Source organism: Prionailurus viverrinus, chromosome E3 (assembly GCF_022837055.1).
Source record: "Prionailurus viverrinus isolate Anna chromosome E3, UM_Priviv_1.0, whole genome shotgun sequence".
Taxonomy (NCBI): domain Eukaryota; kingdom Metazoa; phylum Chordata; class Mammalia; order Carnivora; family Felidae; genus Prionailurus; species Prionailurus viverrinus.
The window spans coordinates 5,987,537-6,010,106 of record NC_062576.1 but is presented as its reverse complement, the minus strand read 5'-3'; the positions used below and the strand labels follow the sequence as shown (position 1 = coordinate 6,010,106).

The window sequence follows — 22,570 nt, the reverse complement described above, 5'->3', positions numbered from 1 at the left end:
TATAAAATAATATTGCAAGTGATTACAGAGAAGAAGGAATAGAAACCATAAGGAAATAACATCTGAAAAAGAAACAGAAAGACCCTATAAAAAGAGATTGGATTCATGGTTTTAGAACTGCCCACAAAGCAAAGTTCAGATCTAGGTGGCTTCCCTGGTGAATGCTACCAAACATTCAAGGAAAAATAAATACCAATTCTTCATAAACCCTTCCAAAGAACAGCAGATGAGGGAACATTTCCCAATTCCTTCTATAGGATCAGTATTGCCCTAATATCAAAATCAGTCAAAGACATCACAAGAAAACAACACATCAATGTCCCTTATGATACAAATGTAAGAATCATCAATAAAATACTAGCAAACTGAATCCAGCAATAATAAAAAGGATTATACACCATGACTAAGGGGAATGCATCCCAGGAATGCAAGGGTGATACAAAATACGAAAGTTCAATCATTGTAATACACCGAATCGACAGAACAAAGGACCAAAAAACCCATGATCATCTCACAAGACACAGAAAAAGCATTGGGAAAAAAATTAACACTTTCATTACAATACACTTGACAAACTAGGAATATAAGGGAATTTCCTCAATCTGATAACAAGGTTACCAGATAAATACATAAAAATCAATTATATTTCTGTACATTCTCAACGAGCAATCTGAAAATGAAAATAAGAAAACCGTTCAATTTACATTAGCATCAAAAATACTTAGGAATAAATTTAACAAAAGAAGTGTAAAACTTGTACTTTGTAAACCACAAATCACTGTTTGAAGAAATAAAAGACCTAGATAAATGGGGGGACATTCTACATTCATGGATCAGAAGACTTAACATTGTTAAGGTAGTAATACTTCCCAAATTGATCTACAGATCCAATAAGACCATATCAAAATCCCAGATCCTTTTCCTGCATAAATTAACAGGCAAATACTAAAATTGATATGAAATACAAGGCACTCAGAGTAGCCAAAAACAATCTGAAGAAGACAAAGTTGGAGGACTCACAGTTTCCAATTTCAAGACTTAATGCAGAGCTACAGGAATCAAGACAGTATAGCATTGTTGTGGTAGGATAGGCGTATAGATCAACTGAACAGAATGGAAAGTCCAGAGATAAACCCTTACATTTATGGCCAATTAATTTTTGACAAGGGCACCAAGACAACTCAATGAGGTAAAGAATGATCTTTTGAACAAATGATGCTGGGACAACTGGATAGCCACAAGCTAAAGGATGAGGTTGAGCCCCTTTCTTACACTATATCCAAAAGTTAACTTGAAATGTAGATATAAATGTAAAACTATAGAACTCTTAGATGAACACATAGGATGACCTTGGGTTAGGCAATGGTTTCTTATATGACACCAAAATCACAAGCAACAACAGAAAAAAATTTAGATACATTGGATTTGAAATTAAATTTTTCAGGGGTGCCTGGGTGGCTCAGTTGGTTAAGCATCTGGACATGGTCCAGATTTAGTTCAGGACATGGTCTCACAGTTTGTGGAATTGAGCCCCACGCTGGCTTCTGCACTGTAAGCACAGGATTCTCTCTTTCCTCTCTCTCTGCCCCTGCCACCCCGCTCATGTGCACACATGCACCTCTCTCTCTCTCAAAATAAATAAACGTTAAAAAATTTGTATGTGTGTGCTTCAAAGGACACCATCACGGAGGTGAAAGGACAACCTACAGAATGGGAGAAAATATTTGTAAGTCGTACATCTGATAAGAGATATGTGAGAGACTCACATCCAGAATACATGAAGAACACTGGCAACTCAATAATCAGAAGATAAAATAACACAATTTAAAAATGGGTCAAAGATCTGAATAGACAGTCTCCAAAGATGATATACAATTAAGTGCATGAAAAGATACTCAACATCATTAGCCATTAGAGAATGCAAATCAAAACCACAAGTTAGCAATTTACACCCAGGATGAGAGCCTAAGAAAAATGGACAACAAATGTTGACAAAGATGTGGGGAAATTGGAACCCTCATACATTGCTGGTGGAAATGTAAAATGATGCAGCCACTTTGAAAAACCATTTGGCAGTTCTCAAAACTGTTCAGCATGGAAGGACCCTGCAAACGCACTCTCAGATGTGTACCTAAGAAACATAGAAACTTACATACAAATGTTCACAGCAGTATTCGTCACAAAAACCAAAAAGTAGAAATAATCCAGATGTCCACTGATGGATGAATGGATAAGCAAAAGTGGTATATGATGAAATATTGGAATATTATCCAGCAACCAAAAGGAACTCAGTCCTGATACATACTACAACATGGATGAACCTTGAAAGCACTATACTAAATGAAAGAAACCAATCACAAAAGACCACACATTCTATGATCCCATTTGTATGAAATGTTCAGAGTAGACAAATCTACAGAGACAGAAAGTGGATCTAGTGGTTGTATAGGACTAGGAGACAGGGTTGAAGGAAGATAAAGACTAACAGCTAATCATTACAGGATTGCTTTTGGGGTGATGAAAATGTTCTAAAATTGAATGCCCAACTTCACGAATAACCTAAAGACCATTAAATTGTACACTTTAAATAGATACATTGTATGGTATGTGAATTATAGCCCAATAAAGCTGTTTTTTTTAACAGAAAGTGATAGTTGAAAGAGAACCAAGTAGAATTATAGAAATAAAAAATATTGAAATTTAAAACTCAATGGGCAGATTGATTACACAGGAATTTGACACAGCCAAAGAAAGAATGAGTGATGCAGAGGATGATTCTGGAAAAATTATCCAGAATGCAACACAGTAAGATAAAGATGGGCAAAATATCAAAGAGAAGTCTGATTTCTATACCCAGGTAAACTATCAGTCAGTAGAGAGAGCCCTTTCGAAACTCCAGCTCTGATTTCATTACAAAATTAAGTGTTCATTGGCATAAGATACAAACAAAATGTCGGTTCTGAATAGCATGTCAATACTACAAAACAACATTTTCACAGTACTTGTTAGTAATTCAGGAACAGTAGAGAAGATGGATTAAGATTTGAGCTTTCCTAAATTTGAACAAAGTTGAAAAAATTGAGCAAAGTTGAAAAGCAGAAGTGGTTCAAATGCCATTGAAGTGACAAAATTGGCTTTCACGTGTATTTTATGGAATCATTGAAAGCTTCATAGTCATATAGCATTTAAAATATATTAATGTATTTTGCATTTAACTCTTATTCTTAGAAGGACCTACATGAAAGGTTAATAAGCCACTATACTTTAGAGCCATTATTTAGTGTGTTTTTTTTTAACGTTTATTTATTTTTGAGAGACAGAGTGTGAGCAGGGGAGGGGCAGAGAGAGAAGGAGACACAGAATCCGAAGCAGCAGAGCCGTCAGCACAGAGCCTGACACAGGGCTCAAACACACAAACTGAGAAATTATGACCTGAACCAAAGTCGGAGGCTTAACCAACGGAGCCACCCAGGTGTCCCTAGTGTTTTCATAAATAGAATGAGTATTTAACTTTTCTTGAGTGCTAACATTCTCAGATTGTCCATACAACAGTGACTGGATGTCTGCCATGCACTGCACATTGTAAAAAGTTCAGGAATTTTTCTCAAAATTTGTTTATGCCAATGCTTTGCTACCTTTTGGTATTTGGTGAATTGAATCTAATATCTGTATAGTCTCACCAAGGACTTCAGACCCATCATCTGTTTTGCAGTCTATTTTATCGTTTTTTGAAAGCTGGAAAAGCAAACCCCTGACATAGTTGCTTTTTGTGAAATAAAGAGCCTTTTGACTACCTCATAAATGTATCTTCTTAGAACAGTTCTTGAGCACCTACTGTGTGCCAGGCACTGAGCCACCTGCAGAGAACCAGACAGGAGTCAGCCCTGCCCTCGTGATATTTGCATTCTAATGGGAGAATGGAGTGGAAAGAGACAATCAATAGAGAAATGAACAAGGAAAAGTGTAGCTAGTGTATTAGTTCCCAACAAATTACTACACATTTAGTGGCTCAAAACAACATGCATTTATTCTTTTACAGTTCTGGGGCAGAAGTGTGAGATGAGTTTCACAGGGCTGAGATCAAGGTGTCTGCAGAGGTAGTTCCTTCTGGAGGCTCCAATGGAAGGGTCTGTATACTTGCCTTGCCAGCTCCTAGTGACCTCCTTGTTATTCCTTGGCTTGTGGCCCCTTCCTTGGTCTTCAGAATGCATCATGACAGGCTCTGCCTCTGTATCACTTCTCCTCCTCCCCTGACTTCTCCCATGTCCCTCTTATATGGACCTTTGTGACTACATCCAGTCCATCCAGATAATCCCAGATTATCCCCTCCTCCCAAAATCTTTGATCTCATTTGCAGAGTCTCTTTTGCCATGTGAGTTAACATTCACAGTTTCCAAAGCTTGGACTTGGACAGCCTTGGGGAGTCATTCTCCAACCTACCATAGCAAGCGATAAGCACTATTAGAAAAGAACATGCCAAGGGGTGCCTGGGTGGCTCAGTCGGTTGAGCATCCAACTTGGGCTCAGGTCATGATCTCGTGGTTTGTGAGTTCAAGCCCCACATTGGGCTCTGTGCTGACAGCTCGGAGCCTGGAGCCTGCTTCGGATTCTGTGTCTCCCTCTCTCTCTGCCCCTCCCCTGCTCATGCTCTGTCTCTCTCTCTCTGTCAAAAATAAACAAACATTTAAAAAAAAATTTTTTTAAAGAAAAGAACATGCCATGATAGAGAGGGTCTAAAATAACGTCTGCAGGTGGAGGGGTTAAGGAAGGCCCCTCTGAAGCTGCATCTAGGCTAAAATCCAAATTATGGGAAAATGCTGTGTGAGTGGGGGAAGCACATTCTGGGCTAAAGGAACAGCTTGTGAGAAACTCCATAGCAGAAGTGAACTTGGTGCCCTGGAGAAGGCAACGCACCTTGGACAGGGAGAAAGTTACAGAACAGCCAACGAGTCTCCAACTCACATTGCCTTTTCAGAATGGGAATACTTAAAGCCCTATTCTCCCTCTTGCATTTCATATGGGAATTTGCCCCAAACTACTATCATATCGACAGAGACCTCTTGTGTCGCAAAGCAGAGTGGAATTCTCATGTGCATCCTGGAGCATTCGGCAAGGCTGAGAGCCCCTTGTCAGTAAGTTCCGAAGAAGGTAAAACCTCAAAACAAGAGCCTGTTAGGAGTGTGGCTTTCAAAGTCTTAGTGATGTTGGCATCTGCGATTGCCTCTTACAAACTTTGTTAACATAAACAGGATTTTTACTTGTTTAAACTCAAGCAAAAGTTAAAAGAGGAAACCTTGGGTGCCTGCCCCTCGGGACCTGTGCAGGGCCCACTCTTCTTCAGGCCACTCGTGTTCTGGGTTGGGGGAGGGCCGCTGCAGGGCTTTCCCAGCAGATGGAAAACTGTTGGGCCAAGTGGCTTCTCCTCACCTTCTCCTGAGTCATTCCTTTCTATGGGTTTCACTTTCCTTGCCCAGAGCGTCAGGAAGTCTTAGTACAACTTCAAGTTCAGTTTCAAGTTTGCATGAAACCAACAAACGCACTTGAAGAGCCTAATACAACTGGCCTTTTGAGAGGTCTCCCACCTTTTCACACCGACAGCACCTTTGACTGTACCTCGACTACACCTTCCATTAGGGTCCTCCTTGAATTCTACTTCTTGCGTATGCATTAAGGGCTTCGGTCAAGGGCAGTTCATCTTGCGTTCCTGCACCCACCCCTCCCAGCAGAGCGCCTGGCATGGAACAGATAATCAATACTCATACTCTTGTTCAACAAACAACTACCAGGCATCTATATGCTAACTACTAAGCTGAGAGCTGAATGGCACTATTCTTAATGTCTGTACAGACCAAGAAGACTTCTAAAGGAGCAGGATGGTCCCAACCAGGAAATTATTTCCATAAAGGAGAGTTACATATAACAGAATATCTGTTTGTAGATTTGCATACAGTCATGAACCTGGTCCTTTGATCAAATATCAACCTTGGCAATCAAATCAGGCCATCTGAGATGCTTGCCAGTTTTAAGGTGGTTTGTTAATCTCTGTCTTTTCTGACTCTGAGCTACACTGCTGAGCTGTGGGGTGTTAAAGGTTAAGCCTCTGCTCTCTTTTCCAGCTCCTCGGTTGACTGACTGCCCTGCAGCAGAGAGTGAAATGACCCCATTCATCAGAAAGCACAGAGGTTAGTTCTAAGACAAAAGGAGACCTGCAAAGTTAAGTCAGGGATTTTCAAGTTTAAATGAAAACCAGCAGACATACGTGAGGAGCCTAATACATAACGATGGTAATTATAAGGTCATGAGTTCACCTCAATATGGCAAATGAAACCCAATTGGCAAATCTTATGAACCAAATGCTAGAGATCTCTTAAGGAAGGAGGCAGTCACTTCCACTGCCTGAAACCTAGGGCTGATGTGTTATTTCCCCCAACACCTGAGAACACATAATCTTTTGGTTCCCAAGCATGATGTTTTATAACTTGTAAAACCCGGTAACATTGTCCCAGAGTCCAAGTGGTTGTCTCTGTTCTAAGTCCAGCCACATTTCATTCTCTTGGTGTTCTCATCTGGGACACACAGTGCCTTCTTTGTGTACATTTCCAATTGAACTTTATCACAAGAGCGGTTTAGAAGCCTCATATCCTAACAGCTCATAAAAGATGCAATTGCACCCAAATGGAAGCTTTTGAAAACCAGAATAAGACCTCCTTGTTGGGAGGATGTCTCAGATATTAAGCCGTGGCTCCTGTCTGAAGAAGACTGTTCTGGATCCTCAGGGTCTGGGCTGGAGCTGGGGTGGAGAAGAGGACAGGGAGCATCAGGAGCCACACACCTGCTCACTGTAAGTGTTGAAAGGAAGAGTTCCCTCCACAACACCTCAGCTCACGGTGGCTCTCTAAATCCAGTAACGATCTCCTGAATAGCACGGCTACCTAACATTAAAGGTCGTTCTTGATGTAAAGTTTAAAAATGTACTGCCGTTTCTGCGACCATATCTTGGCATTCATTAAGTTTCTAATCCAACAGGAGCTTCCAAAACTGCAGGTGGCAGCCTCCTTCCTCCATCTATGAGAGCCCCTGCCTTGGGATCCCTCAGGTCTTTAGGGTCAGCGAGAGGGGTGCGCAGGAAGGGGGTCAAGCAGCGAAATCAATACAACTGGGGGACTTGGGTCCCCCTTCCCGCAGCCCCCAAGAGACAGCACGGAGGGGCGCCCGCGGAAAGCGTGGGTCTTGGGGCCTCACCGTCCCCCCTGCGGGCTCTGTCCAAGTAGAACAGCATCGCGAGGTACCGATGCCTCGCGGGATCCGGGCGGCCGCGAGTCAGGAGCTCTCCGCGGGCAGCAACGAGGCAAAGGGTGGCCGCCCCGCCTCCGGCGCCCCAGGTGGGGCCGCCCCGCCCTCTCGGCCCAGCTCGCCTCCGCCCCGCCCACCCAGGCCACGCTGCCCCGCCCCCCCCGGCTCGGCCCGCCTCCTCCCCGTCCCTCCACTCGTCCGCCTCAGGTGGAGCCGCCCCGCCCACTCCGGCCCCGCCCACCCCTCCCGCCTCAGGTGGGGCCACCCGGCCCGCTCGCCTCGCCTCGCCTCGCCTAGCCCCGCCGCGTCAGGCCGCGTCTCCTCAGTTCTTCACGGGCGGCGGCGGCGGCGGCGCTACAACTTTTGACATTTTGGCGGCGGAGGAGCGCGCCGGCACTGCGGGACCGACGGCTGTGGCAGCGGCCGACCTTCGAGGGCCCCTCAGCCGCACCGGCGCTCCCGCCGCCCAGGGTCGGGCGGCCACGAGGCCCCGCCGCGTCGTCCCGCGTCGCCCCGCCGGGCGGCTGCAGCCATGTCGCGGGGGCCGGAGGAGGTGAACCGGCTCACGGAGAACACCTACCGGGTAAGCGGGTCCAGGACGGTCCCGGGGCCTCGCCGTTCGAGGGCGGGAGGCCCGGGGCCCGGGAAGGCACGGGCTGGGAGGTCGAGGCCGGGGAAGCGGGGAGGCCCCGCGGCGGCTCGCGGTCGTCGCCCGGGGAAAGGTCGGGGCGAGGAGGGGACTTGACGCGGGAACACCCTCCCCCTCCCGGCGCTGTGACGCCCTGCTAGCCACACGTTTCACAGCCAGACGTGGGGGTGAGGGGAGAGTGTCCCGCCCCTGGGGGGCCGCTGCGCCCGGGCTCTCGGGGGCCCGGGAGCAGCGCCACTTTCCTGCCTGCGAGGAGGTGGGCGAGCGGCGCGCTGTGCTCGGGCCGCGCCAGGTGCGTCCGGGGGGCGCCGCGGGCTCGGGGACCCTGCCTCGCGCGGCGCCGCATTCCGCTGGGCGATTGTCCCGGGAGGCGACCGGGGTCCCAGGACCCCTCCCCCCGGCCGCCCCCGAGGTTCTAATGAAAATGGACCTTACCTGAAGGAATGCGTTGACGGTCACGCTCTTAACTTGTCTTTATTATGAAAGCGTTTTTTTTTCCCAGAAGCAGACACAGATTTGGGATTAGTGGCCAGTTTAGTACGTTTAAGTGCTTGTAAAAGAATTCCAGTTGAAATAAGATACGTGCTTAATCATCTGCTATTAATAGACTACCAAACAACTTCTGTTTTAATTCAAAATTCAAGTCCTCTAAATTCATTTGTAGCCATTTTTAAGGCCCACCTTTTGGTCACTTTTATAGACTTTTTTTTTTTTTTTTTTTTTAGCCCTAAAATTTAGTCTCTAGGGTTGAAAGGTCTGAGTGAATTCATGAAATCAGAGTTCATTGACTTTTATAGGAAAGGAATAAAGAAGAGTGTGAAAATATCGTCGTCATCTGTCTTTTGAGTTCAAAATAATTGATTCCCTTCTGAATACACAAATGGGTAACGTGAATTATATTTTCTAGAAAGTTATGCTAGACGCAGTGGACACAGCATTTTTGGTCTCAGTAGTAACTGTTTCCTTGACACAAGGCAGTTTTTAGAAATCGCAGAAACTTGAATGTTAAAGGTTTACATTTGTATTGAGATTGTTAATATTTAAGTGATCCTGAAGGTGGTGGGGCTGGCAGTGTGGGGTGTTGACGGTGTGTAAATAAAACATTCTTACTCGAAGACCCGCGGGATTGGAGCCACTCCTGCGAGCGTCAGTTAAGGAAAAACCCAGTGCAATTGAGGAATGCGGATCATTGCAGATATCAGGCAGTCTGAGTGTCCACTGGGGCACGAAAACACCGTGAGCACCCAAGTTCCTATCTTCCTGCCTCCAGGAAGACAGGCACATAGATCTTTCCAATCTGGGATGAGAGATCAATTTGAGACAGGCGATCAGATGCTCCGAAGTAACTCTGTTTTTTCTCCCACTTTTTCCTTTCACTTTTAGCAATGACTCAGTGGAAGGGCTGTGCTCAAGTGAGTTGTAGTGTCACAAATGCCAACCCCAGAGAACTGGGGCAGGATGCAAGAAGCTTCATTCTCATACTTTGAAAAGGTGCAATACCCTGAACATCAGAGACCAGTTACTTATGGCTTTCCATTCCCAAGTGTCTTAAAACACGTTGAAAGCTCACAAATGTTTGTTGATTGACTTAATTTAAAAAAAATTTTTTTTAACATTTATTTATTTTCAAGAGGCAGAGACAGAGTGCGAGTTGGGGAGGGGCAGAGAGAGAGGGAGACACAGAATCTGAAGCAGGCTCCGGGCTCGGAGCTGCCAGCACCGAGCCCGATGAGGGGCTCGAACCCACCAACCGTGAGATCGTGCCCTGAACTGAAGCTGGATGCCCAACTGACTGAGCCATCCAGGTGCCCCTGTTGATTGACTTTAATGCCCATTTTTCCGTTAATGTTTTGGTGTCGTGTTTTTTATGTTGAATGGTGGTAAAAGAATTTACAGCTCCAGACAGCAAGTTTATATATAGTCTAGGAGGGGAATGCTGCTGGCTCATGCTTGGGCTATGGTGGAAATGCATAGTGAAATTTTACATTTGCAGGTCTGGTTGAAAGCCTGCAATCTTGCCCCACCTCCTCATTGAGTTCTTCCCCACGCCACCCCTGATGACCAAAACTGAAAACAATTTAAGCTTAATATGGTAAAAATCTGGCAGTGTTGATGATTCTAGGTTTTTTTTTTTGGTTTTTTTTTTGGTTTTTTAAGAGATTTCCTTTATGTTACCTAACAATCTACAGTGTTTAACTAATGGAAACATAACCTAACCAGGTGCAGTTACAAAAGCCACCTGCAAATGAGATTTAATGGCTTGCAGCTAGTATGGATTTTAGATTTTTTTTTTTTTAAATACTCAAATTTCTCCAGCTTTGGAATAAAGGAATAAAATCTTTAGAGAAAGTGGGGGATTATAAAGTAGTGTGACTCTCTGTATGCAGTATTAAGTATCTTTCAGTATTTATTTACATATTTACTGGGTTTTCTAAAATGTATACTTGGACAAAAGATTATTCCAGACCTATGCTGAATCCCAGGAGGGTGTGTGTTTTACAACTTCACAAACAAATGGTATGATAATAAGCCCCAAAATGTCAAGCAAGGTTACTGTTGCTAATTAGAGTTCCCAAAGATCCCTCCCCTTCTCCACATAGTATGCCCATAATTTGCCCTCAGTGCTTGCTTGTGATTTTGTGTGATTTTCTGATGAGTACATGCTTTACTGGTACGAGGAAGAAATACATTTCAAAAAAAACCTTTAGGGGCGCCTGGGTGGCGCAGTCGGTTAAGCGTCCGACTTCAGCCAGGTCACGATCTCGCGGTCCGGGAGTTCGAGCCCCGCGTCAGGCTCTGGGCTGATGGCTCAGAGCCTGGAGCCTGTTTCCGATTCTGCGTCTCCCTCTCTCTCTGCCCCTCCCCCATTCATGCTCTGTCTCTCTCTGTCCCAAAAATAAATAAACGTTGAAAAAAAAAAAATTTAAAAAAAAAAAAAAAAAAAAAAAAAAAAAAAAAAAAAAAAAAAACCTTTAATTAATAGTAACCACAACCTTCCTAGAAGTTAGAACTGTTAAAGCGGTAGGAAGTTGAGGAGGGGTGGGTGTGATGTCATCCAGGGGTGTCATACCTGCATTAATCTTGCTAAGCAGCAGTGAAGGGGGGGGGAAGTGTTACTTAAAAAGAGGGTGGGAGGGAAGGGACACATAAGTCTTTGTTTAAATGTCCCGGTCTCAGAGAGGCCTGCTCAAACCACTCTTCAAAATTGTAGACAACACCATCCATCTCCCAATCCCACCTAACTTTACCTTTCCCATGAAGTGCTTACTACCTTAGGATATTCTACACAACATATTTATTTTATTCGTTTATCTCTCATCCCCCTCTAACTAAAATGTGAGCTCCCAAAGGAAAGCGCTTGGCTTTGTTATATTCTGAACACTTCTTGTCATGTAGTAGGCATGAGGGTTTGTTGATTATGTGAACATTTATTTGATTTACTTAGTAAACACCTATACTAGGCCCCCCACCCCCCTTGACACTTTCCATAAAGCATTTGTTTCATTCTAAGTATACATCAGCCTTCGAGGTGGATATGGATTTTGTTTACTGTTAAGAAACTGAGGCTGACAGTCTAGGGGTGACCAGCATCCACATGCCATTTACCCAGCCAGCCTCCATTCCTCTCCTTTGGGTATGTATAGTGGTTTAGTTTCTAGTGGCCAACAAATGCACAAATCAAATGCCTTTTCATAATTTGGTGACCTAAGATGTCACCAAAGTTTTCTGCCATTTTGTTCATCATCTTTGTTTTTAAAAAAAATTTTTTTTATTATTTTTGAGAGACAGAGACAGAACGTGAGTTGGGGAGGGGCAGAGAGAAAGGGAGACACAGAATCCGAAGCAGGCTCCAGGCTCTGAGCTGGCAGCACAGAGCCCGATGTGGGGCTCGAACTCACAAACCTTGAGATCATGCCCTGAGCCCAAGTCAGACGCTTAATTGACTGAGCCACCCAGGTGCCGCTCATCATCTCTGTTTTGAATAAAAATTTGTTCAATAAGAAAATGAGGTTCTTTTATCAGGTGTATATACTAGGTTTTGTCTGTTTAATGGTTTTTTATTTTCTGGACTTGGGTTTAATTGGGACGTGTAAGTGAAAGTCCCTGCCTGGTGGCTTCCAGAGTGGCCTGTGGTGTATGGGTCTAGCTCATGTGTTTATTGCTGTAGTTATCTGTATACACTATTTGATATCTTCATCTGTTCCTGTAATGCTTTCTTCAGGTATGCTGAAGATAAAATGGGATTTGCAGGAGCCCAGACAGCTTGCTCTTGGCTCCATGATGACTGTAAAAGTAGGCAGTAAGAATCAGGTGCCAGGTAGCAGCCGAAAGCGTTGCCAGGTGTCAGTATTAAACTGAACAGCCTGGTATTGTAGCTTTTTGTCCAGTGAAGTGAAAATACAAAGCCAGACCATGGTTGTCTTTTTTTGTCATAACATTTTTCCTGATTGGAAGGAGGTTTTAGAACTATATTAACATTATTGCTATGTAGACAGAGCAGTGTCCTTTATTATGAAACTTGGAAGGCTGGGACCCTTGGCCAGGGGACGCCATTCACAAGTTTCAGGTTGCTTTTGAATTAAAATTTGTGACATTATGCCAGTATTGGGCATTAATTCTTGCTTGGCACTTCTGTTGTAATTAGCCACAGGCAGGCCTGCAGGGGAAACCTAATGTGCATGGAATGTCAACAAATTGGATTTTTGGTTTTATCACCAGTCCACATGGCTATTTATTCTGTAATTTAAAAGCAAAAATTATTGTAAAAGTTGTATAAACATTGATGTAACTTATCTGTTGACATTTGCAGGTATATTTTTTATTTCCTAAACTTTTTATTGAACTGTAATACATGTGTTGAAAGGTGTGCTTTGGTGTAAATAGCTCATAAAACCATCACGAAGTGAACACATGAGTATAACTAGCACCCAGATCAAGATGCAGACCATGCCCAGCCCCCCTTGAAGGCCCTTTCATGCCCCCTTCCCTCTGTGCTCCCTCCAAGATAACTTCCTTAACTTCTAACAGCACTGATTAGTTTAGCCCATTTTGTCTTCTTTTACCCAGTGTGTTTGTAAGATATGCCCATGGCGGAGTAATTGTAATTAGTTCATTCTTTTTACTGTGTAGTACTGCACTGTGTGAATGTATCAAGATTTATCTATTCTCCTGAGGGGCGTTTGGATTGTTTTCCAACTACTCCAGGGTATTATGAATAGTGCTGCTATGAACATTCTAATACATGTCTAATGGCCATAGGCCCTCATTTCTCTTGGATATATACATGGGAGTAGAATTGCTGAGTTATAAAGTATTTGAATATTTAGTGTTGGTAGAAACCACCAAGCAGTTTTCCGAAGTGGTTGTACCAGAGTTCCAGTAGCTCATCCTTGGCAACAGTTGATATTTTCTTTGCCTTTAATTTTGGCCACCCTGATGGGTGTATGCAAATAAAATGTTAAAATTCAAAACAAAACCATTTGCTCCAAGTTTGCGGGTTGGATGTCTGCAGCCGAAGCAGAAGCCTGACTCCCTAGGAGATTTTTAATGTCAGAAAGTAGAACTGAGGACCTAGGGAATGTGGGTCTGAGAGAGGGCCATACAACTGTGGTATTGAGTAGAGTAAAACATAAATTTATTAGGCTATAAAACTATCATAGTTGCGCACATCAAAAAGTTTTATTTCATAAGGGGTTTTGAGGGCATAGGTGAGTCATGTCTTAACAAACTTTCCGAATGCTGGAAGAGGGGGTGCAGAGTTATGATTAATTGAATTTTCTTGCTAATTTGAGGGTTTTTCTTTTAATTTTTAATGTTTTCTATTTATTTTTGAGAGAGAAACAGAGCATGGGGGGGGGGGGGAGGTGCAGAGAGGGAGAGGGAGACACAGAATCCAAAGCAGGCTCCAGGCTGTCATCACAGTGCCTGACGCAGGGCCCGAACCTAGGAACCATGAGATCATGACCTGAGCCAAAGTCAGATGCTTAGCTGACTGAGACACGCAGGTGCCCTGTTATTATGAGTGTTAATGAGAGTAACTTTTCTTTTTGTGTAACTTTTCTTGAAAATGTACCTACTTTACTATTATAGGTGCAATAGACTAGTTTTTACTTTTTATTTTTTTATTTTAGAGAGCATGCAAGCAGGGGAGAGGGGCAGAGGGAGGGAGAGAGAATCTTAAGCAGGCTCCATGCTCAGCTCAGAGCCCCATGTGGGTCTCCATCCCACGACCCTGGGATTGTGACCTGAGTTGAAATCAAGAGTCAAATGCTCAACTGACTGAGCCACCCAGGCGTCCCTAGACTAGTTTTTACAAAAGAATTTCAGTGAATTACAGTAGGAGGTTTGAAGACTAGGACTTTCTAAAGGAAATGACACTTTTAATTTGAGTTTTTCCCCCACCTGGTTTGTTCATGCGTGAGAAGAAGTCCCCCTAATCATACTTCTCAGCATTTCCCACATTCATATTTTATTTATTTATGTGTATGTGTTGGCTTTAATTTCAGAGGCTTCTTAAAGCTGTATTTTTCAGATACTAGAAAATTTCCAAGATTTCTGTGAGGATTCACACTGGAAGTAAAAGTCACCTGGGATCCCACAACGCAGAGATAACATTGTCGACTCTCACTGTCACTCTTTTCAATATTTTCCAGTCCATCTTGGTGTCAGTATTCTATGCCTCACCAGTTTGATGACTCCACAGTACTCCATTCTTCAACAATTTATCGATCCAGTCCCCTTTTACTGGACATAAGATTGTTGCCAGCACTTTGCTGTTAAAGCACTGTAGCAAGTATCATTGTAGGTAAAGCTTTGCACAAATCCCTGATGTTTTCCTTAAGCTGAATGCCCAGAAGGGAGTTGTGGGTCAAAGGTTAGGTACATTTTAAAGCATATTTGCTACACATTGCAAAATGCCCTCCAGAAGAACATGCCCCAAGTTGTGCTTAATCTGATTGTTTGAGAATGCACCTTCCTTAACCCTAACCAATTAAGTAGGTCTTTTAAAGTCACTTCCTTTTTTATAACCTATACAGGGTTTTTGCTTTTTGCTTTTAGTAAGACCAGTATAGCTATAATGTATAGTAGCTTATGGACATTGGCCAGGACGAGACCTGAGATTTCATGTCTTCCACTATTGGGTATAATTTCCCCAATTAACTTTGTACTTATAGATGTGTACAGAATAATTACATCTCTGTGGCTCTTCAAGCCTGTGTACTTTTGTTCTTATCTCCCTCAGCCTTGATTTTCTATTTCTATTTATGTTTTCCAAAACTTGAGTCTGTTTTTCAGGTTTATTATTTTAGGGACTGGGTTCTGGTTTTAAGAGCTGCCTCAAATCTTTGTGGATAAAGGTGAGACTTGTGTAAATGAGATAAAAAGTTGCTGGTTCCTCTTTCAACAGTAAATTAAAAATATTACCAGAACGTGTTCCCAATCCAGGGAGCAAAACAAATGAGCACCCCTCAGAGATCTGATTGCTCACAGCCTTGTAAAGCTACATATGCTTTAAGTAGAACAGCCTGTGGGTAAAGATACCCTCAGATTTGTTGCTTACACTTTTTATTTATATGGGGATTAGAGATTAAAAAGTCCGTAAGCCATAGCAATTTCTTCACCAAAAATACCCAAGTATAGTTGAGGTTAAACTCTAGGGCAGGGGGAGGGAGATTTTTACTTATCACTTACACTCTACCTTCTAGAGTGTTTATATTTTCTTTACATGAGTAGATTACTTTTATAATTTTAAGCTTAAAACAGAAATTGACATACCATTTTCATGGGTGAAAAGTTTTTGAAAACTAAGCTAAAATGTGCCATTTTCTACCTCTGTTTTGGAAATTAGCCTTTCATAGGTAAACCTAGTTTAAAGTCTCATCGTTTTTCTTTTAAGTACTACTTATGGGAGTATATTTTTAACATTTACTAACCTGAGACATGAGGGCAACAGAAAAAGAATTCAGCAAAACTGAGAACCCCAAATTCCAGTTCTTACAACTATCTTTAAGCATCTTATGCCTGATGTTGCAAGCAGCTGATCCCTTTCAAGGTGCAGCTGGAGCCTTGAAAGGTATGAAAGCTGTAATAAGGACGAGAAAAGGTGCAAAAGTGGTAATAACCTGTCAAAAGTAAGTAGGGATAAAAGTTCAGATGATTAGAAACACATTGTTAGAATAACAAACATGAAAAACGTTGGAGTTGGTGGTCAGATCTCAGATGGCAAGTCTGACTACTAGTCACCGAAAGTGTGTCTCTTTGGACTTGAGGATGGAACAGCTCCATCCTGAGTTAGGAGGGAAGCCTCTGCCTGTGTGCAGGAGGCAAGAGGTGTGCAGGACACAACCCTGCTCACCTTCATATTCTTACCAGGTACACATGTCTGAGACCTAAGCTAGTAGAACAGTCTGTTTCTGACTACAGAGAAAAGAAAATGAGGAAAATCACAATGATAATTCCTTTTACTTAAGCACTGTGCTGTATGTATATATATATATCTTGCATGTTTTACTAAGCCAGCCAGGCACTCCTGTATATCTATCTATCTGTATCTATCTATGTTTTCTTTAATATTAATGGATTTAATTGACCAAATGGTATATTTTATCATGGGCTTCATCTTATATTTGAAGAAGCTTAAGGTACAGGACACCAACTGTGTCTGACAGTAGAATATATTTCTAAATGTGTAAAGACACTTAAAAAAATTTTTTAATGTTTATTTCTGAGAGAGAGAGACAGAGACAGAGACAGACCATGAGCCAGGGAGAGTGCAGAGAGAGAGGGAGACACAGAATCCCAAGCAGGCTCCAGGGTCTGAGCTGTCAGCACAGAGTCCGATGGGGGCTCAAACCCACAAATCTCAAGTATCATGACCTGAGCCGAAGTCAGATGCTTAAGGGACTGAGCCGCCCAGGCTCCCCTAAACACACTTTAAACATGCAAGACATTGTTCTATTAGGACATGCAGTCCAATTGTTTCACTCTTTGAGAAGACAGCTTGATATTCAGCTAACGCATCCATTTGCCTTATCCCAGATTTTTATATGTACTTAATGTCATGTTACTCCATTTGACCTCGTGCTTCAGTTTTCTCATCTGTAAATAAGGATGATAATAAATAAGGATGATACCTACCTCATGTGGTTATTGTGCAGACTGAACATTGTAATACAGAAAGCTTTTAGAACAGTGTTGTTAGTAGCAGTAGCATATATTTACTGGAGTATTATCACTATAAGAGCATTGATTTTCATCTATTTTGTTTACTGCTTATCTCCAGTATCTAGTAGAGTGACTGACACATAGGCAGAGCTGAGTAAATATTTGATAAAAGAATAGTGTTGAGGGGCGCCTGGGTGGCGCAGTCGGTTGAGCGTCCGACTTCAGCCAGGTCACGATCTCGCGGTCCGTGAGTTGGAGCCCCGCGTCAGGCCCCGCGTCAGGCCTGGAGCCTGGTTCCGATTCTGTGTCTCCCTCTCTCTCTGCCCCTCCCCCGTTCATGCTCTGTCTCTCTCTTTCCCAAAAATAAATAAAAACGTTAAAAAAAAATTAAAAACAAAAAAAGAATAGTGTTGAAATTATTGGTACAAATTTTTCTGTCAGTGAGCTATATACTTCTTGAGGGTTTTGGTTTTTTTTTTTTAATTTTTTAATCTCCTATTGTGCTGGTGCATAGTAAGAACTCAAAACAATTTTTGAATAAATACTGAAGACCTATGCTTATCACGCAGTTATAGCTAAAATCCTTACTTTGGGGGCCAGTGGGACTGAGATAGCACTGGTAATAATAGCTACAATGTTTTGAGCATCTGTTATGTATGTGCCAAGCTTATTACCTACATTCACTCTTCACCTGTTTTCTTAGGCACCACAGTTGTGCCAAGCACTGTGGTTACCACTAGGACCCACAATGAAGAAAAAAAGTCTGTGCTTTTCTAGAGTTTATAGCTTATGACAGGTCAACAGCGCCAAGGTTTTAGTCTCTCCAGCATTTAATCTCTATCTTGGTTTGCCCAGTATCATCAATTCTGTTTCCTTGTTCCTTCCCCACCCTCTCTCCCAGCGAGGTCCTGCCTTTACCAGTTCAATTCTTTTGACTTTGTTTTGTTTTGGTATTGGAAGAAAGGAAAAAAATAAATGCATGTGTGGATTAAGTTCAAGAGGAGGGTTTTTTTTTTAAATTTTTTTTTTAACGTTTATTTATTTTTGAGAGAGAGAGAGTACAAACGGAAGAGGGGAGAGAGAGAGGGAGACACAGAATCCGAAGCAGGCTCCAGGCTCTGATCTGTCAGCACAGAGCCTGATGTGGGGCTCGAACTCACGAACCGTGAAACCATGACCTGAGCCAAAGTCGGATGCTTAACCGACTGAGCCACCCAGGTGCCCCATCAAGAGGAGTTTTTAAGGCAAGTTTTAAGAAGTCTTGGAAAGTTGGGTTTAAGAGAGAAGTAGATGAGAAACAAAACGAAAAAATTAGAAGTTTTGATTCCCCTCACTGTTATCTGAGAACTACATGTAATGAATTTGAACTATTTGTTTTTTAATTTTTTTTTAACATTTTATTTTTGAGAGAGAGAGAGAGAGACAGACCACAAGCAGGGGAGGGGCAGAGAGAGAGTGGGAGAGAGAGAGGGAGACACAGAATCCAAAACAGGCTGCAGGCTCTAAGCTGATGCGGGGATCGAACCCGTGAACCATGAGATCATGACCTGAGACCAAGTCAGACGCTCAACAGACTGAGCCACCCAGTCGCCCCTGAACTATTTGTTTTTTAAATATTTATTTTGAGAGAGAGAGAGAGAGAGAGAGAGTGTGTGTGTGTGTGTGTGTGTGTGTGTGTGTGCGCGCGCGCACACATACACAAGAAGAGGGGCAGAGAGAGAGGAAGAGAGAGAATCCCAAGTAGGCTCTGTCGGGGCTCCATCTCCTGAACTGTGAGATCATGACCTGAACCGAATCAAGAGTCAGATGCTTAACTGAGCCACTCGGGTGCCCCAAACTTGAACTGTTTTTAAATTATTTTAGGTTTTTGAACAATATTTCTCAGATTGCAAGGGCTGCAGTTTTAATGCAAAACAGAATGATCCATCTCACAGGGTCTGGGTGAGGGAAATTCAACTAGAATTATTCCAGATACAATGTAAGAGTAGCATTTAGAAAGAACTAGCAAACTAAAAAGAGAATGTCACTTGCTGTATGAAATCAGCAATTTACTTTGATCTAGTAAAGTTCCTGTAACCTATTGAGTACTTAAGACTTTCTAAACAAATGTGACTCAGCCCATGAGAAATTCTTTCCTGTAAATTCATTGCCTGATTTTTACTCCATGATACACCTTTTCAAAAACAATAAGTAGGCAGTAAGAACACTTAACCAAACAGTCTAGTGTGCTCTCTAGCCTGCAAAGTATATATCTGTTGACAGCTATTCTAAACCCAGTAAGTTAATCATTACTGTTTCCTTATTATATACCGTTTATCTGTGATAAAGTTGTATATTTCTAAGTGATATTCAAATAATATTAAAGATGTCTGCATTTCTTATTTTCACATGTCAATCTGAATTGCCTTGGTGTTTTTTTGATACCTAATCGGTCTCCCTATTAGATCATGTGTTTTCAAGGGCAACACATGTGTTGGACACATCTGTGTGTCCAGCATAGGACTGAGTTCATTGTAAGTATATAATAAAGATTCAACACATGTATAGTTGTTTCAAAGACCCAAACACGAGAAGGACTTTAAAGAGTTAGTGGAACGAAGCCTAAGTACATGTTATCTTGTACTTGCCATGATACCCTTCCTGCACTCCACCATAGGAAAATACCAGAAGAGAGGCCCATTTTCAGATTCTGATTGAGAGTTATGTAATAGTCATCTTGGTACTGTGGCTATAGGGAGGATTGTGTTTCCATTCTTTGAAACAAGAACATGGACCTCTGTGAACCAAGCAAAAATGTATCCTGATTTCATTTACTTCAGTCTCCCAGGTACTACTCTCTCGCACGTGTAAGGTCCAAAAGTTGCTTGGATTCTCGGGCATGGTCCCCAGGTCCCCTGTCAACTGAAGCCAGTGTGGGCCAGACATTGTTACAGTGTCTGATAGGTTGCTCATTGCCAAGGCTAGGAATGTGTGCTTTCGTTCCTGGAAACTTTCTTGGCACTGCCAAGAAATCCAAAACTATATGGAGTTATAGCACCTGTTGGACCTTGGACCCAGGATAATCATCTGCACTTAAACTATAAGGAAAGGTGGTTTCAAGTAATTCTAGGTAAATGTAAAACTTTTGTTTAGTATTTAAAATAGAATGAAACTTTGTAGTGTTGAAAGGATTCAGGCCATTACTTTTTCTTAAAGTTGTTTTATCAAGGATGGTTATGAACTCAAGTTGCCCTCCACACTTAAACAAAACAGTTGAATACCTAAATTCTTATACTAAATTACTGGGTGGGATAGCTCTGGGACTTACTTTTCATGATAGGCTTGATAAACTCATCAAAAAGTTTTAACAGTTATAGAACACACTTCTTACTTTCTCCCACCAGTGTAGGATCTTTTTGTTTTGCTTAACTGTGCTTTTGCTTCAGAACAATTCTTGCTGTCTAAATGAGTAGTGAATAGAGAAAGTGGTGTTTGTCAGAGAAATCTGTTTCTTTAAACAATGAACTGAAATGTCATGGAGATGTGATTGCTTCTAGTAGTGTATCTTAAGAGGGAACAATACATAATTTTCTGGATGATCACACCGGTTCTCATCTCTTGGTTGGTTGGGTCTTAAGGAGCTCTAATAGGTGCTCTCAGAACAGTCAGAGAATATTCTTCTGGGAGAAGATAAGCCCAAAGAGATGGCCTGGTGCTTTGCTTATCACTGGCCCATTAGCTTTTCTTGTTCAGGTCATGTTGCAAGGGATGGAGCCTTGTAACCTTGGGGGTTTCATGGCTTCATTTCTAGCATGCCCTTTGCACTCTGAAGGACGGCTTTTACAGAAATACTTATAAACCAAAGTCTGGATTATGGATGAAGAAAGGAAAGGAAGAATGAAGGCAAAGCAACGTTTAAATCCTAGCAAAACTTTCATAGGGAATTTTCTCTGTGTGCTGAAGATTTCCTATGAAACTTCCCTTACAGGAGGACACAGAAAAGACTTTTTTTGCCTGGAGAAACATTTGCGAAACTCCTTCCCCAATCATAGCTGGAAAGATAGCTGCTAATCCAGCAGGAGATTTATCTCAAAATAGCTGGGTTATCTTTTTCTAGTAGTGGGTCTAATTGATTTTCACTCTAGGAAGGGAAGTTGCTGCTGACAGCTACATGGGTATAAGTGCTTAGAGGCCAGTAGCACTTTTCTGGGTGGTTCTGGACCAGTGTTCACAAACTGGATGGCCTGCACCTCAGTACATCTGGCTCTCTGTGGACAGGCTAGTTAGAAACAACCAAGGAGTGAGTGGACACATAGCTTTGTGGCATTCCGTAGCATTAAGGATTTAAAGCATGAGCCCTTAATAGCCTGGAACATTATGTTTTTGTTATTACTCTTCCTTTAAAAAAAGAAAACAAACAACTTAATCTAAGTTATTTATAAAGTATAAAATTCACTCATTGTAAACGTAGAATTCAGTGATTTTTTTTTTTTTGGTGAATTTAGTAAATGTATAGAATTTGCAACCATCGCCACAATCCAATTTTAAACATTTTATTCATCACCCCCAGAAGGTCGTTTGTGACCATTGCCATCATTCCTCCTTCTCATCCCCAGCCCCAGACAACCTCTAATATGTTTTTTGTCTCTATAGATTTGTCTTACTAGATATTTCACATAAACCGAGTCCTATAATATATGGTCTTTTGTGACTTGGTTTTTTCCACTTAGCATGATGTCGCTACATGTTATAGTGTGTTTTGGTGCTTTATTTCTTTTTATGGCTTAATAATATTCCATTTGTGGATGTACCATGTTTGTTTATCTGTTCACCAGTTGGACATTTGGGGTATTTCTTGCAAGGTACTTTTTTAAGGGCCACATTACTGCTTAATACTTAAAAAGTAATTTAAAAATCAACTTGGAGAAACATAAGTTTGGGAAGTCAGAATTCACAAGGGAAGCCCTGGCATTTTCAGATTTTGTAAGCCTGCTATGATTTAGTAAGTGTAGGGCAGAGCCTTACAGCTTTTGTGACCTTCAGTTGGAGCTGTTACTTTGAGCTAATGAAGGTGCAGGCAGTGTATTACCTCACACCTGATTTTCACAACTAATTGGCCCACTGGGTCATTGTGTCTGTTGCAGTATGTTCAGATGAACTGAGGGCATATTGTGTAGCTGATTCATCCATGAGCACATATATCTCATATAACAACAACAATCAAAAACTGCTGTTGATGAGTACATTTTGGACATGAGACGGTCCAGGCACTGTTCTTGATGCTACAGATCTCCCTTGGCCTTAATTTACATGCATTTCCTACTAAGGAAACAGTAAATAGATTGGTAATATCATGTGAGTTAGTGAACAGCCTTTTGAAGGAAGAGAAGCAAGGAACGGAGCCAGAGAGAGAAGGAAAATAGAGGTGCTACCAGACATGGTGGGAGGCAAGTGGAGGAAAGTGTCTCTGAGAGGGTTGGCGCT

General features: G+C 42.2%; 1 protein-coding gene and 1 long non-coding RNA gene across 5 annotated transcripts in view; one reads left to right on the top strand and one right to left on the bottom strand.

Moving 5' to 3' along the window:
* Window positions 1-6,219: 6,219 nt before the first annotated feature.
* On the bottom strand, window positions 6,220-7,327 carry LOC125154830 (uncharacterized). 2 transcript variants are annotated; one of them, XR_007147943.1, is made up of 3 exons: window positions 7,243-7,327; window positions 6,887-7,098; window positions 6,220-6,790 (listed from the first exon to the last, which is right to left on the bottom strand). It is a non-coding gene; the product is annotated as an uncharacterized LOC125154830 (long non-coding RNA). The 2 variants fall into 2 exon arrangements; XR_007147942.1 differs by having other exon boundaries at window positions 6,887-7,327.
* Window positions 7,328-7,556: 229 nt separating this feature from the next.
* BAIAP2L1 (BAR/IMD domain containing adaptor protein 2 like 1) overlaps window positions 7,557-22,570 on the top strand; it is a 93,820-nt gene continuing 78,806 nt past the window's right edge. The window contains exon 1 of one of the 3 annotated variants that reach the window (XM_047839516.1): window positions 7,557-7,876. In XM_047839516.1, the coding sequence (XP_047695472.1) occupies window positions 7,826-7,876 (51 nt within the window). In that variant the 5' untranslated portion in view covers window positions 7,557-7,825. The remainder of the gene's footprint in view (window positions 7,877-22,570) is intronic. The other 2 variants (XM_047839514.1, XM_047839517.1) reach the window with 2 other exon arrangements.